Here is a 15,129-nt window from a genome sequence, read left to right as displayed (position 1 = left end):
TACCTAGGGCTCGGACTATCAGATCGTACAGTGGATGTGATTACTGCGGCCTGGAGGAATGGCACCATGAAACAGTACATCTCTCATATCAAGAAATGGGAGATGTTCTGTTCACACTCGAACATATCATATGACACGGCACGCATATGGGATGTGTTGGAATTCCTATCAACACTATATTTTGATTAGTTATAGTGCCATAAATAGTGCCAGGAGTGCATTATCATCATACTTATTGCTGGGATCGGGACACCACTCTCACCCTTTGATATCCAGGTTCATGAAGGGTATTTTTAACTACTCTCCCCAGGCCCCCGTATTCGGAGATATGGGATGTGAGCATGGTGCTCACGCTGCTTCGCCTGTGGGCTCGAGCATCATCCCTGTCTTTGCCCAAACTCACTCTCAACGTAGTCATGCTCATGGCGCTGGTTTCAGCGCAACGGGTCCAGGCGTTGCATAAACTGCGACTGGACAGGCTGGTCTCATCTGTAAATAATATAACTTTTTTTGTATATGATTTAATCAAGCAGAGCAGACCAGGGGTGTCAGGGCTCAAACTAGTTTCCATGGCATACCCCATGGACCTTCGGCTGTGTGTAGTTACACATATACAAAAGTACATCAAAGTCACCAAGAGCCTCAGAGTTAACTGTGTTCATTAGTTACAAAAAGACTCATAAGGTGTCAGTACAGACCATTTCGAGGTTCTGGACTGTGCAGGAGTGGACACTGACATTTTAAAATCTCACTCCTCCAGGGCTGCATCTACGTCAGCAGCGAGGGTAATGGACGTCCCTCTCGACCACATCCTAGTGGCTGCAGGATGGTCAAATAAACTAACATTCCAAAGGTTTTATAATAAACCTATTGCGAGACCGGGGTTTTTTGCCAATTACATTTTAGATTCTGTTTTATAGATTCCCCCTGGATGAGAGGGGTCACTACTATTTTTCTTTGCTTATTAAAGCATCAGCATATTTAAATCTATGTCATGTCTGAATGCATTAATTATTTTAACTCATCCTGGTCAACTGATGCAGTGTGCGACGCATGGACTCATGAATTCACAGAGCTTTAAAATCTTCACGTAGTCACTCACGTGACTCCGAAGTAAAAGAGTAAGATTAAATGAGAACTCACCAGTTTGAAGTTTGATCTTTATTTTATGAGGAGTTACGATGAGCGATTACGTGCCCTCCGCTCCCAACCGTCGTATCATATGAAGGTCATCCGGTAGTTCTAGTTCTCTCCAATCATACTATGTTCAGTTCAATACTGTTATCTGTGATTTCACACCGCTGCTTTGAAGATTGACGCACATGCGGGCTGACGGCCTTCTTCACTTAATCGCTCATCGTAACTTCTCATAAAATAAAGATCAAACTTCAAACTGGTAAGTTCTCATTTAATCTTACTGTTAATACTCATCTGCACCAGCTCCAACGCTGCACTATCCACAGGGACCCTTAGTCTTGGACAGATTGGGTGAGTTGGCAGATGTATGGCAGATGCAGTTTAATGTGGATAAATGTGAGGTTATCCACTTTGGTGACAAATACAGGAACAATCAGAGACAACAAGGTTCCAAAAAGATTAAATGTTTTTAACTTTCAAACCAATCACATGATTGGCCGCAAGTCTATGGATTCAAAGCAACCCCCCAGATTGAAATATATTATTCAAGTTGAAATTTCAGCACAGTAGTGCAGTGGTACTTCATGGTCGCAAGAGTTATTGATCGAATGAGCTTGTGTAGGAAGGAACTGCAGATGCTGGTTTACACAGAAGGTAGACACAAAATGCTGGAGTAGCACAGCGGACTTGTTGATCTAATGATCATGCTTCAGCCTAGAGTATTAAACAGGTTTACTGGTTGTCTATCTCATCGCTCTTTGGCAGATACCTTACTGCGTGGAATTGGCTACGGTGTTTGTTTACATTATAATGTCTACATGTCAAAATCAATTCATTGGTTGTGAAGCGGTTCTTTCCTCTAACCGATCATCAAAACTGTTTAAAAAAAAAGACAAATTTAAAAACATTATCGACTGAGTAACCAAATGAAAATAATGGCCTCTATTTAATTAACCTCCTTGAGTTAAATTATTTTTTAGCAAACTACGGGTGCTTGGCTGTAGAGAGTTTGTACGTTCTCCCCTTGACCTGCATGGGTTTTCTCCAAGACCTTCGGTTTCCTCCCACACTCCAAAGATGTACAGGTTTGTAGGTTCAGTTTAGGAAGGTACTCCATATGCTGGTTTAAATCGAAGATAGACACAAAAAGCTGAAGTAACTCAGTGGGTCAGGCTGCACCACTGGAGAGAAGGAATGGGTAACGTTTCAGGTCGAGACCTTTCTTCAGAGTCTGAAGAAGGGTCTCAACCTGAAACGTCACCCATTCCTTCTCTCCAGAGATACTGCCGGTCCCGCTGAGTTACTCCAGATTATTGTGTCTATCATTGGACTTGTTTTGGTGTTGACAATGTGGTCTCAGCTGCAGTGGAGAAACCAGCACTTAGTGTTCGACTCAACATTGAAGCCAACAACTTCTGGTAACTAACATTCTCTGCCCGCATGAAAACTAGCCATCCACCTGATATATTGACTCAGAGTTTCACTTTCATTAGCACAGTCCAAACTACCTGGCATGTCACACAGCCCTGCATTTTGGAAATTTTATATTTGCCTCTTTGTGGTCTCTCTGTCACTGCCCTCATTTTATAACGTTTATGTTGCTTTCTTCGATTCTCTCTTCAACTCTAACTACCCCTTTAAAACATCATCTCGAGGTCAATTTATAGCAGGCACGTGCCGTCAGGGTAGACAAGGTAGGCACTGCCTACCCTGACTACAATAATGACATGGTAATCATTAAATATAAATAGTAAAGGCATAGGAGAATTATGCCTATCTAAGAGATCGATCTGTTAGGTAGGCACAATTCTCCGGGCCTTTCAACCACAGCACTTGTAACATGTGAAGATCTGTGCAGCCCACGTGCCGTCAGCACTGCTGGAAGCTGTCAATTTCAAGGGGAGCTGAAGGCAGCTGAAATTCTGCCTTTGCTGTACTGTGCATGCGCAGCGCGGTTTCTTGGCGGGTTTTTCAAATATGGATTGCCATTATCTGAAGAGTATGTTCGGAAGCAAAGAGAGAAGAATGGAGTTCGTGTACCAATACCGTGGTAAGTTTTCTTGGTACTTTATGTTTTTAAATACTGTATTTCCCAGGGTGGGTAGGGGAGAGCTCCTTTCACAGTGTATGAGGAGTCTGGCCTGGGTGAAGTTGCGGGGAGGGCAGGAGCGTTGTGAAGGAGGGGATCGGGGCCAGTAATCCACTTGCGACTCTCCGGGCACAGAGCCACTGCATTGTGGCCGATGAGTGAATGAGCTCGGGTGGCTCCCGCAGCGCTCCGGGCAAGGAGAGCAGAACTGGCCTCCACTTCCGAGGAAGGAAGCAGCTCGGGTGACTGCGAGCAGCCGCTGGGACCAGACAGCATAACCGGCTGCCAATGCAGCCCCTTCTGCTGGGCCCCGCTCACCTCTGGCAGGGTTCTCTGTCTGAACACCTCTCTCCTGCCGCTCGTCGGCCGGCATCCCGCAAATCCTTAAATTCCGACAGTGCGCTCAAGGGACCAATTGATGTTACTCAGCTGAGGGAATTTAAGGATTTGCGGGAAGCAACTGACATGAGTGAAGCCGGAAGCAGAAGGTGAGAGGTGTTCAGTCGGAGAGCACTGCCAGAGGTGAGCGGGTCAGCAGAAGGCGCTGAAGTGGCAGCCGGTTCTGCTGTCGGGTCCCGGCGGCCGCTCGCAGCCACCCGAGCTGCTTCCTTCCCCGCAAGTGGCGGCCAGTTCTGCTATCCGTGCCCGGAGAGCTGAGGCAGCGGTGAGTAAGTCTGACATGATCTCCGACCCCCTCCTTCTCAACACTCCTGCCCTCCCCGCAACTTTAACCCTGGCACAGACTCTCCAAATGCTGTGAAAGGATCTCTCCCTCCAATTGGTCCCTTGAATTAGTATTGTCATTCAATAAGAAGACAACTGATTCAACGTCCCGGTGTGCTCCCGTTTTTCCCACCATCTCTCCACCTGCCTTCATCCTCCGTCCCCCACCCATTCAATAATTAAAAAATTAAGGCGATTTAGAAGCCTTGGGAAAATTAAATTGTTACTTATTTTTAATTTTTATTTTTAAGGAGAGAACAATCTGCGCATGCACTGTTTAAGATTTTTTTTTAAAAGCCACCTGCTTACACTGAGTAATTACTCACGGCACGTGCTTGATTTATAGGTTATCCATACAGCTACTCTGACTTCACATCACCAGACACATACCGCTTTTTCCTCTTCAACCCCACACAACACTTTCTGAAAATTAAAACAAATCTGTTTCCTCCCTCTCTCGGTTCTAATGAAGATGATTTAAATCCATAAATGTTCATTTTCTCTTTCCACTGACCTGCTGAGTTTACCCAGAGGTTTATGGCCTTCCAGTAACACTACTCAACTGACAAAACAAACATCATGCAGAAAAGACCACTGGCACCAAGATTATAGATCAAAAATGCAGCAGAGTGCAACATGACTTACCACTGTATCGAACACACTTTGGTCGGGCAACTCTGTGTTTCCCCCTGTGGTTCCAGCATCCAGCTTTATAATGTGAAGACATCAAATGGAAACATATTAGTCAGTAAATATTACTGAAAAGGAAGAATTTCTCACCAGACCTGAGATACGACAGGTGTGATCCTACTACAATGATCTATGCAGTAGATTTTCAAGATGAATCAGATTGTGTAATGCAGGGTAAAACGTGCAGCTGAAAGACACTTTCATCTGTCAAAGGCACAATTAATACTCATCTGCACCAGCTCCAACACTGTGCTATCCACAGGGACCCTTAGTCTTGGACAGTTTGGGTGAGTCGGCAGATGCATGGCAGATGCAGTTTAATGTGGATAAATGTGAGGTTATCCACTTTGGTGGCAAAAACAGGAGCGCGGATTATTATCTAAATGGTGTCAAGTTGGGAAAAGGGGAATAGAACAGGATCTGGGGGTCCTTGTTCATCAGTCACTGAAAGTAAGCATGCGGATACAGCAGGCAGTAAAGAAAGCGAATGGCATGTTAGCCTTCAGAACAAGTGGAGTTGAGTATAGGGGCAAAGAGGTCCTTCTGCAGTTGTACAGGAACCCAGTGAGACCACACCTGGAATATTGTGCGCAGTTTCGGTCCCCAAATTTGAGGAGGGACATTCTTGCTATTGAGCGAGTACAGCCTAGGTTCACGAGGTTAATTCCTGGGATGGTGGGTCTGTCATATGTTGATAGATAGCACCACCGGACTTGTATACTCTGGAATTTAGAAGGATGAGAAGGTATCTTAATGAAACATATAAGATTATTAAGGGTTTGGTCACGCCAGAGGCAGGAAACATGTTCCCGATGTTGGAGGAGTCCAGAACAAGGGGCCATAGTTTATAAATATGTGGTAAGCCATTTAGAACGGAGATGAGGAAAAACATTTTCACCCAGAGTTGTGAGTGTGGTATTCTCTGCCTCAGAGGGCGGTGAAGGCAGGTTCTCTGGATACTTTCAAGAGAGAGTTAGATAATACTCTTAAAGATAGTGGAGTCAGGGGATATGGGGAGAAGGCAGGTATGGGGTACTGATTGTGGATGATCAGCCATGATCACATTGAATGGGAGTGCTGGCTCGAGGGGCCGAATGGCCTACTCCTGCACCTATTGTCTATTGTCAGAGACAAAAAGGTTCCAAAAAGATTAAACGTTTTTAACTTTCAAACCAATCACATTATTATTCCTTGGCCACTAGGCTATGGATTCAAAGCAACCCCCCAGATTGAAATATATTATTCAAGTGATATTTCAGCACAGTAGTGCAGTGGTACTTCATGGTTGCAAGAGTTATTGATCGAATGAGCTTGTATAGGAAGGAACTGCAGATGCTGGTTTACACCGAAGATAGACACAAAATGCTGGAGTAGCCCAGCGGGCTTGTTGATCCAATGATCATGCTTCAGCCTAGAGTATTAAACAGGTTTACTGGTTGTCTATCTCATCGCTCGTTGGCAGATACCTTACTGCGTGGAATTAGCTACGGTGTTTGTTTACATTATAATGTCTACATGTCAAAATCAATTCATTGGTTGTGAAGCAGTTCTTTCCTCATCAAAACTGATAAAGAAAAGACAAATTTATAAACATTGTTGCCACATGACTTACCATTGTATCGAACACACTTTGGTTGGGCAACTCTGTGTTTCCCCCTGTGGTTCCAGCATCCAGCTTTATAATGTGAAGACATCAAAGGGAAACATATTAGTCATTAAATGTTACTGGAGAGGAAGAATTTCTCACCAGGCCTGAGATACGACAGGTGTGATCTTACTACACTGATCTATGCAGTGGCTTTTCAAGATGAACCAGATTGTGTAATGCAGGGTAAGGGGCGCAGCTGGAAGACACTTTCATCTGTCAAAGGCATCATTAATACTCATCTGCACCAGCTCCAACACTGTGCTATCCACAGGGACCCTTAGTCTTGGACAGTTTGGGTGAGTCGGCAGATGCATGGCAGATGCAGTTTAATGTGGATAAATGTGAGGTTATCCACTTTGGTGGCAAAAACAGGAGCGCGGATTATTATCTAAATGGTGTCAAGTTGGGTAAAAGGAGAATAGAACAGGATCTGGGGGTCCTTGTTCATCGGTCACTGAAAGTAAGCATGCGGATACAGCAGGCAGTGAAGAAAGCGAATGGCATGTTAGCCTTCAGATCAATGGAGTTGAGTATGGGGGCAAAGAGTTCCTTCTGCAGTTGTACAGGAACACAGTGAGACCACACCAGGAGTATTGTGCGCAGTTTCGGTCCTCAAATTTGAAGAGGGACATTCTTGCTATTGAGCGAGTACAGCCTAGGTTCATGAGGTTAATTCCTGGGATGGTGGGTCTGTCATATGTTGATAGATAGCACCACCAGACTTGTATACTCTGGAATTTAGAAGGATGAGAAGGTATCTTAATGAAACATATAAGATTATTAAGGGTTTGGACACGCTAGAGGCAGGAAACATGTTCCCGATGTTGGAGGAGTCCAGAACCAGGGGCCATAGTTTATAAATAAGTGGTAAGCCATTTAGAACGGAGATGAGGAAAAACATTTTCACCCAGAGTTGTGAGTGTGGAATTCTCTGCCTCAGAGGGCGGTGGAGGCAGGTTCTCTGGATACTTTCAAGAGAGAGTTAGATAATACTCTTAAAGATAGTGGAGTCAGGGGATATGGGGGGAAGGCAGGTATGGGGTACTGATTGTGGATGATCAGCCATGATCACATTGAATGGGAGTGTTGGCTCGAGGGGCCGAATGGCCTACTCCTGCACCTATTGTCTATTGTCAGAGACAAAAAGGTTCCAAAAAGATTAAACGTTTTTAACTTTCAAACCAATCACATTATTATTCCTTGGACACTAGGCTATGGATTCAAAGCAACCCCCCAGATTGAAATATATTATTCAAGTTGATATTTCAGCACAGTAGTGCAGTGGCACTTCATGGTTGCAAGAGCTATTGATTGAATGAGCTTGTGTAGGAAGAAACTGCAGATGCTGGTTTACACCGAAGATAGACACAAAATGCTGGAGTAGCACAGCGGGCTTGTTGATCCAATGATCATGCTTCAGCCTAGAGTATTAAACAGGTTTACTGGTTGTCTATCTCATCGCTCGTTGGCAGATACCTAACTGCGTGGAATTGGCTACGGTGTTTGTTTACATTATAATGTCTACATGTCAAAATCAGTTCATTGGTTGTGAAGCAGTTCTTTCCTCATCAAAACTGATAAAGAAAAGACAAATTTATAAACATTGTTGCCACATGACTTACCATTGTATCGAACACACTTTGGTTGGGCAACTCTGTGTTTCCCCCTGTGGTTCCAGCATCCAGCTTTATAATGTGAAGACATCAAAGGGAAACATATTAGTCATTAAATGTTACTGGAGAGGAAGAATTTCTCACCAGGCCTGAGATACGACAGGTGTGATCCTACTACACTGATCTATGCAGTGGCTTTTCAAGATGAACCAGATTGTGTAATGCAGGGTAAGGGGCGCAGCTGGAAGACACTTTCATCTGTCAAAGGCATCATTAATACTCATCTGCACCAGCTCCAACACTGTGCTATCCACAGGGACCCTTAGTCTTGGACAGTTTGGGTGAGTCGGCAGATGCATGACAGATGCAGTTTAATGTGGATAAATGTGAGGTTATCCACTTTGGTGGCAAAAACAGGAGCGCGGATTATTATCTAAATGGTGTCAAGTTGGGAAAAAGGAAATAGAACAGGATCTGGGGTCATTGTTCATCAGTCACTGAAAGTAAGCATGCGGATACAGCAGGCAGTGAAGAAAGCGAATGGCATGTTAGCCTTCAGAACAAGTGGAGTTGAGTATGGGGGCAAAGAGGTCCTTCTGCAGTTGTACAGGAACCCAGTGAGACCACACCTGGGGTATTGTGCGCAGTTTCGGTCTCCAAATTTGAGGAGGGGCATTCTTCCTATTGAGGGAGTGCAGCCTAGGTTCACGAGGTTAATTCCCGGGATGGCGGGTCTGTCATATGTTGATAGAATGGACCACCGGGCTTGTATACTCTGGAATTTAAAGGATGAGAGGCTATCTTATTGAAACATATAAGATTATTAAAGGGTTTGGACACGCTAGAGGCAGGGAACATGTTCCCGATGTTGGGGTAGTCCAGAACCAGGGGCCATAGTTTAAGAATAAGTGGTAAGCCATTTGGAATGGAGATGAGGAAAAACATTTTCACCCAGAGAGTTGTGAGTCTGTGGAATTCTCTGCCTCAGAGGGCGGTGGAGGCTGGGTCTCTGGATACTTTCAAGAGAGAGTTAGATAGAGCTCTTAAAAATAGTGGAGTCAGGGGATATGGGGAGAAGGCAGGAATGGGGTACTGGTTGTGGATGATCAGCCATGATCACATTGAATGGAAGTGCTGGCTCGAGGGGCCAAATGGCCTACTCCTGCACCTATTGTCTATTGTCAGAGACAACAAGGTTCCAAAAAGATTAAACGTTTTTAACTTTCAAATCAATCACATTATTATTCCTTGGCCACTAGGCTATGGATTCAAAGCAACCCCTCAGATTGAAAAATATCATTCAAGATGATATTTCAGCACAGTAGTGCAGTGGCATTTCATGGTTGCATGAGTTATTGATCGAATGAGCTTGTGTAGGAAGGAACTGCAGATGCTGGTTTACACCGAAGATAGACACAAAATGCTGGAGTAGCACAGCGGACTTGTTGATCCAATGATCATGCTTCAGCCTGGAGTATTAAACAGGTTTACTGGTTGTCTATCTCATCGCTCGTTGGCAGATACCTCACTGCGTGGAATTGGCTACGGTGTTTGTTTACATTATAATGTCTACATGTCAAAATCAGTTCATTGGTTGTGAAGCAGTTCTTTCCTCATCAAAACTGATTAAAAAAAAGACAAATTTATAAACATTATTGCAACATGACTTACCATTGTATCGAACACACTTTGGTTGGGCAACTCTGTGTTTCCCCCTGTGGTTCCAGCATCCAGCTTTATAATGTGAAGACATCAAAGGGAAACATATTAGTCATTAAATGTTACTGGAGAGGAAGAATTTCTCACCAGGCCTGAGATACGACAGGTGTGATCCTACTACACTGATCGATGCAGCGGCTTTTCAAGATGAACCAGATTGTGTAATGCAGGGTAAGGGGCGCAGCTGGAAGACACTTTCATCTGTCAAAGGCATCATTAATACTCATCTGCACCAGCTCCAACACTGTGCTATCCACAGGGACCCTTAGTCTTGGACAGTTTGGGTGAGTCAGCAGATGCATGGCAGATACAGTTTAATGTGGATCAATGTGAGGTTATCCACTTTGGTGGCAAAAACAGGAGCGTGGATTATTATCTAAATGGTGTCAAGTTGGGAAAAGGGGAATAGAACAGGATCTGGGGGTCCTTGTTCATCAGTCACTGAAGGTAAGCTTGCGGTTACAGCAGGCAGTGAAGAAAGCGAATGGCATGTTAGACTTCAGAACAAGTGGAGTTGAGTATGGGGGCAAAGATGTCCTTCTGCAGTTGTACAGGACCCTAGTGAGACCACACCTGGGGTATTGTGCGCAGTTTCGGTCTCCAAATTTGAGGAGGGACATTCTTCCTATTGAGGGAGTGCAGCCTAGGTTCACGAGGTTAATTCCCGGGATTGCGGGACTGTCATATGTTGATAGAATGGACCACCGGGCTTGTATACTCTGGAATTTAAAGGATAAGAGGCTATCTTATTGAAACATATAAGATTATTAAAGGTATGGACATGCTAGAGGCAGGAAACATGTTCCCGATGTTGGGGGAGTCCAGAACCAGGGGCCATAGTTTAAGAATAAGTGGTAAGCCATTTAGAATGGAGATGAGGAAAACCATTTTCACCAGAGAGTTGTGAGTCTGTAGAATTCTCTGCCTCAGAGGGCGGTGGAGGCTGGGTCTCTGGATACTTTCAAGAGAGAGTTAGATAGAGCTCTTAAAGATAGTGGAGTCAGGGGATATGGGGAGAAGGCAGGTATGGGGTACTGATTGTGGATGATCAGCCATGATCACATTGAATGGGAGTGCTGGCTCGAGGGGCCAAATGGCCTACTCCTGCACCTATTGTCTATTGTCAGAGACAACAAGGTTCCAAAAAGATTAAACGTTTTTAACTTTCAAACCAATCACATTATTATTCCTTGGCCACTAGGCTATGGATTCAAAGCAACCCCCCAGATTGAAATATATCATTCAAGTTGATATTTCAGCACAGTAGTGCAGTGGTACTTCATGGTGGCAAGAGTTATTGATCGAATGAGCTTGTGTAGGAAGGAACTGCAGATGCTGGTTTACACCGAAGATAGACACAAAATGCTGGAGTAGCACAGAAGCTTGGTGATCCAATGATCATGCTTCAGCCTAGAGTATTAAACAGGTTTACTGGTTGTCTATCTCATTGCTCTTTGGCAGATATCTTACTGCGTGGAATTGGCTACGGTGTTTGTTTACATTATAATGTCTACATGTCAAAATCAATTCATTGGTTGTGAAGCAGTTCTTTCCTCATCAAAACTGATTAAAAAAAAGATAAATTTATAAACATTATTGCAACATGACTTACCATTGTATCGAACACACTTTGGTTGGGCAACTCTGTGTTTCCCCCTGTGGTTCCAGCATCCAGCTTTATAATGTGAAGACATGAAAGGGAAACATATTAGTCAGTAAATGTTACTGGAGAGGAAGAATTTCTCACCAGGCCTGAGATACGACAGGTGTGATCCTACTACACTGATCTATGCAGTGGCTTTTCAGGAAGAAAGATTGTGTAATGCAGGGTAAGGGGCGCAGCTGGAAGACACTTTCATCTGTCAAAGGCATCATTAATACTCATCTGCACCAGACCAGACCTGGGGTATTGTGCGCAGTTTCGGTCTCCAAATTTGAGGAGGGACATTCTTCCTATTGAGGGAGTGTAGCCTAGGTTCACGAGGTTAATTCCCAGGATGGCGGGACTGTCATATGTTGATAGAATGGACCTCCGGGCTTGTATACTCTGGAATTTAGAAGGATGTGAGGATATCTTATTGAAACATATAAGATTATTAAGGGTTTGGACACGCTAGAAGCAGGGAACATGTTCCCGATGTTGGGGGAGTCCAGAACCAAGGGCCATAGTTGAAGAATAAGTGCTAAGCCATTAAGAACGAAGATGAGGAAAAACGCTTTCACCCAGTGAGTTGTGTCTCTGTGGAATTCTCTGCCTCAGAGGGCGGTGGAGGCTGGTTCTCTGGATACTTTCAAGAGAGAGTTAGATAGAGCTCTTAAAAATAGTGGGGTCAGGGGATATGGGGAGAAGGCAGGAATGGGGTACTGATTGTGGATGATCAGCCATGATCACATTGAATGGGAGTTCTGTCTCGAGGGGCCGAATGGCCTACTCCTGCACCTATTGTCTATTGTCAGAGACAACAAGGTTCCAAAAAGATTAAACGTTTTTAACTTTCAAACCAATCACATTATTATTCCTTGGCCGCAAGTCTATGGATTCAAAGCAACCCCCCAGATTGAAATATATTATTCAAGTTGATATTTCAGCACAGTAGTGCAGTGGTAATTCATGGTTGCAAGAGTTATTGATCGAATGAGCTTGTGTAGGAAGGAATTGCAGATGCTGGTTTACACCGAAGATAGACACAAAATGCTGGAGTAGCACAGCGGGCTTGTTGATCCAATGATCATGCTTCAGCCTAGAGTATTAAACAGGTTTACTGGTTGTCTATCTCATTGCTCGTTGGCAGATACCTTACTGCGTGGAATTGGCTACGGTGTTTGTTTACATTATAATGTCTACATGTCAAAATCAATTCATTGGTTGTGAAGCAGTTCTTTCCTCATCAAAACTGTTAAAAAAAAGACAAATTTGTAAACATTATTGCAACATGACTTACCATTGTATCGAACACACTTTGGTTGGGCAACTCTGTGTTTCCCCCTGTGGTTCCAGCATCCAGCTTTATAATGTGAAGACATCAAAAGGGAAACATATTAGTCAGTAAATGTTCCTGGAGAGGAAGAATTTCTCACCAGGCCTGAGATACATAGAAACATAGAAACATAGAAATTAGGTGCAAGAGTAGGCCATTCGGCCCTTCGAGCCTGCACCGCCATTCAATATGATCATGGCTGATCATCCAACTCAGTATCCCGTACCTGCCTTCTCTCCATACCCCCTGATCCCCTTAGCCACAAGGGCCACATCTAACTCCCTCTTAAATATAGCCAATGAACTGGCCTCAACTACCCTCTGTGGCAGAGAGTTCCAGAGATTCACCACCCTCTGCGTTAAAAAAGTTCTTCTCATCTCGGTTTTAAAGGATTTCCCCCTTATCCTTAAGCTGTGACCCCTTGTCCTGGACTTCCCTAACATCGGGAACAATCTTCCTGCATCTAGCCTGTCCAACCCCTTAAGAATTTTGTAAGTTTCTATAAGATCCCCTCTCAATCTTCTAAATTCTAGAGAGTATAAACCAAGTCTATCCAGTCTTTCTTCATAAGACAGTCCTGACATCCCAGGAATACGATAGATGTGATCCTACTACACTGATCTATGCAGTTACTTTTCAGGATGAATCAGATTGTGTAATGCAGGGTAAGGGGCGCAGCTGGAAGACACTTTCATCTGTCAATGGCATAATTAATACTCATTTGCACCAGCTTCAACACTGCGCTATCCACAGGGACCCTTAGTCTTGGACAGGTTGGGTGAGTGGGCAGATGTATGGTAGATGCAGTTTAATGTGGATAAATGTGAGGTTATCCACTTTGGTGGCAAAAGCTGGAGCGCAGATTATTATCTAAATGGTGTCAAGTTGGGCAAAGGGGAAGTACAATGGGATCTGAGGGTCCTTGTTCATCACTCACTGAAAGTAAGCATGCAGTTGCAGCAGGCAGTGAAGAAAGCGAATGGCATGTTATCCTTTAGAGCAAGTGGAGTTGAGTATAGGGGCAAAGAGGTCCTTCTGCAGTTGAACAGGACCCTAGTGAGACCACACCTGGAGTATTGTGTGCAGTTTTGGTCTCCAAATTTGAGAAAGGACATTCTTGCTATTGAGGGAGTGCAGCGTAGATTCAACAGGTTAATCCCGGGATGGCGGGACTCCATATGTTGATAGAATGGACCGCCGGCTTGTATACTCTGGAATTTAGAAGGATGAGAGGGACTTTTATTGAAACATATATGATCATTAAGGGTTTGGACGCGCTAGGGGCCAGAAACATGGTCCCGATGTTGGGGGAGTCCAGAACCACAGTTTAAGAATACGGGGTAAGCCATTTAGAACGGAGATGAGGGACACTTTTTCACACAGAGAGTTGTGAGTCTGTGGAATTCTCTGCCTCAGAATGCGGTGGAAGCCGGTTTTCTGGATGCTTTCAGGAGAGAGTTAGATGGAGCGCTTAAAGTTAGCGGAGTCAGGGGATATGGGGAGAAGGCAGGAACGGGGTGCTGATTGTGGATGATCAGCCATGATCACGAATGGCCTACTCCTGCACCTATTGTCTATTGTCAGGGACAACAAGGTTCCAAAAAGATTAAACGTTTTTAACTTTCAAACCGATCACATTATTATTCCTTGACTGCAAGGCTATTGATTCAAAGCAACCCCCCAGATTGAAATATATTATTCATGTTGACATTTCAGCAGTGCATTGGCACTTCATGGTTGCAATAGTTATTGATCGAATGAGCTTGTGTAGGAAGGAACTGCAGATGTTGGTTTACACCGAAGATAGACACAAAATGCTGGAGTAGAACAGTGAGCTTGTTGATCCAATGATCATGCTTCAGCCTAGAGTATTAAACAGGTTTACTGGTTGTCTATCTCATCGCTCTTTGGCAGATACCTTACTGCGTGGAATTGGCTACGGTGTTTGTTTACATTATAATGTCTACATGTCAAAATCAGGTAATTGTTTGTGAAGCAGTTCTTTCCTCTAACCGATCATCAAAAATGTTTAAAAAAAGACAAATTTAAAAACATTATCCAATGAGTACCCAATTGAAAATAATGGCCTCTAGTTTATTAATTAACCTTCTTGAGTTCAATTATTTTCAGCAAACTCTGGGTGCCTGCCTGTGCAGTGTTTGTACGTTCTCCCTGTGACATGCCTGTGTTTTCTCCACGATCTTTGATTCCCTCTCAAACTCCAAAGATGTACAGGTTTGTGAGTTATGTGTCGGAAAGAACTGCAGATGCTGGTTTAAATTGAAGGTAGACACAAAATGCTGAAGTAACTCAGCGGGACAGGCAACATCTCTGGAGAGAAGGAATGGGTGACGTTTCGGATCGAGACCCTTCTTCAGACCCCTCTCCAGGTTTGTAGGTTAATTGGCTTGGTATCAATATAAAATTGTCCCTAGTGTGTGTAGAGTAGTGTTAATGTGCGGGGATCGCTGGTCGGCATGGACTCGGTGGGCCAAAGGGCCTGTTTCTGCGCTGTATCGAAACTAAACTAAA

The 15,129-nt window shown here is 44.0% G+C and overlaps 1 protein-coding gene across 5 annotated transcripts in view; it reads right to left on the bottom strand.

The window, feature by feature from the left end:
* The window catches only part of LOC129696197 (amphiphysin-like), a 221,110-nt gene that overhangs the window by 55,340 nt on the left and 150,641 nt on the right, over positions 1 to 15,129 (bottom strand). For all 5 annotated transcript variants that reach the window (XM_055633840.1, XM_055633841.1, XM_055633837.1 and 2 more), the window contains 6 exons: positions 12,562 to 12,624; positions 11,232 to 11,294; positions 9,572 to 9,634; positions 7,910 to 7,972; positions 6,252 to 6,314; positions 4,595 to 4,657 (listed from right to left, as the gene is read on the bottom strand). In XM_055633840.1, coding sequence (XP_055489815.1) covers positions 4,595 to 4,657; positions 6,252 to 6,314; positions 7,910 to 7,972; positions 9,572 to 9,634; positions 11,232 to 11,294; positions 12,562 to 12,624 — 378 coding nt within the window. The remainder of the gene's footprint in view (positions 1 to 4,594; positions 4,658 to 6,251; positions 6,315 to 7,909; positions 7,973 to 9,571; positions 9,635 to 11,231; positions 11,295 to 12,561; positions 12,625 to 15,129) is intronic.

This window comes from Leucoraja erinacea, chromosome 4 (genome assembly GCF_028641065.1).
Source record: "Leucoraja erinacea ecotype New England chromosome 4, Leri_hhj_1, whole genome shotgun sequence".
NCBI classification, from domain to species: Eukaryota; Metazoa; Chordata; class Chondrichthyes; order Rajiformes; family Rajidae; genus Leucoraja; species Leucoraja erinaceus.
This window is presented reverse-complemented; position numbering and strand designations above follow the sequence as displayed.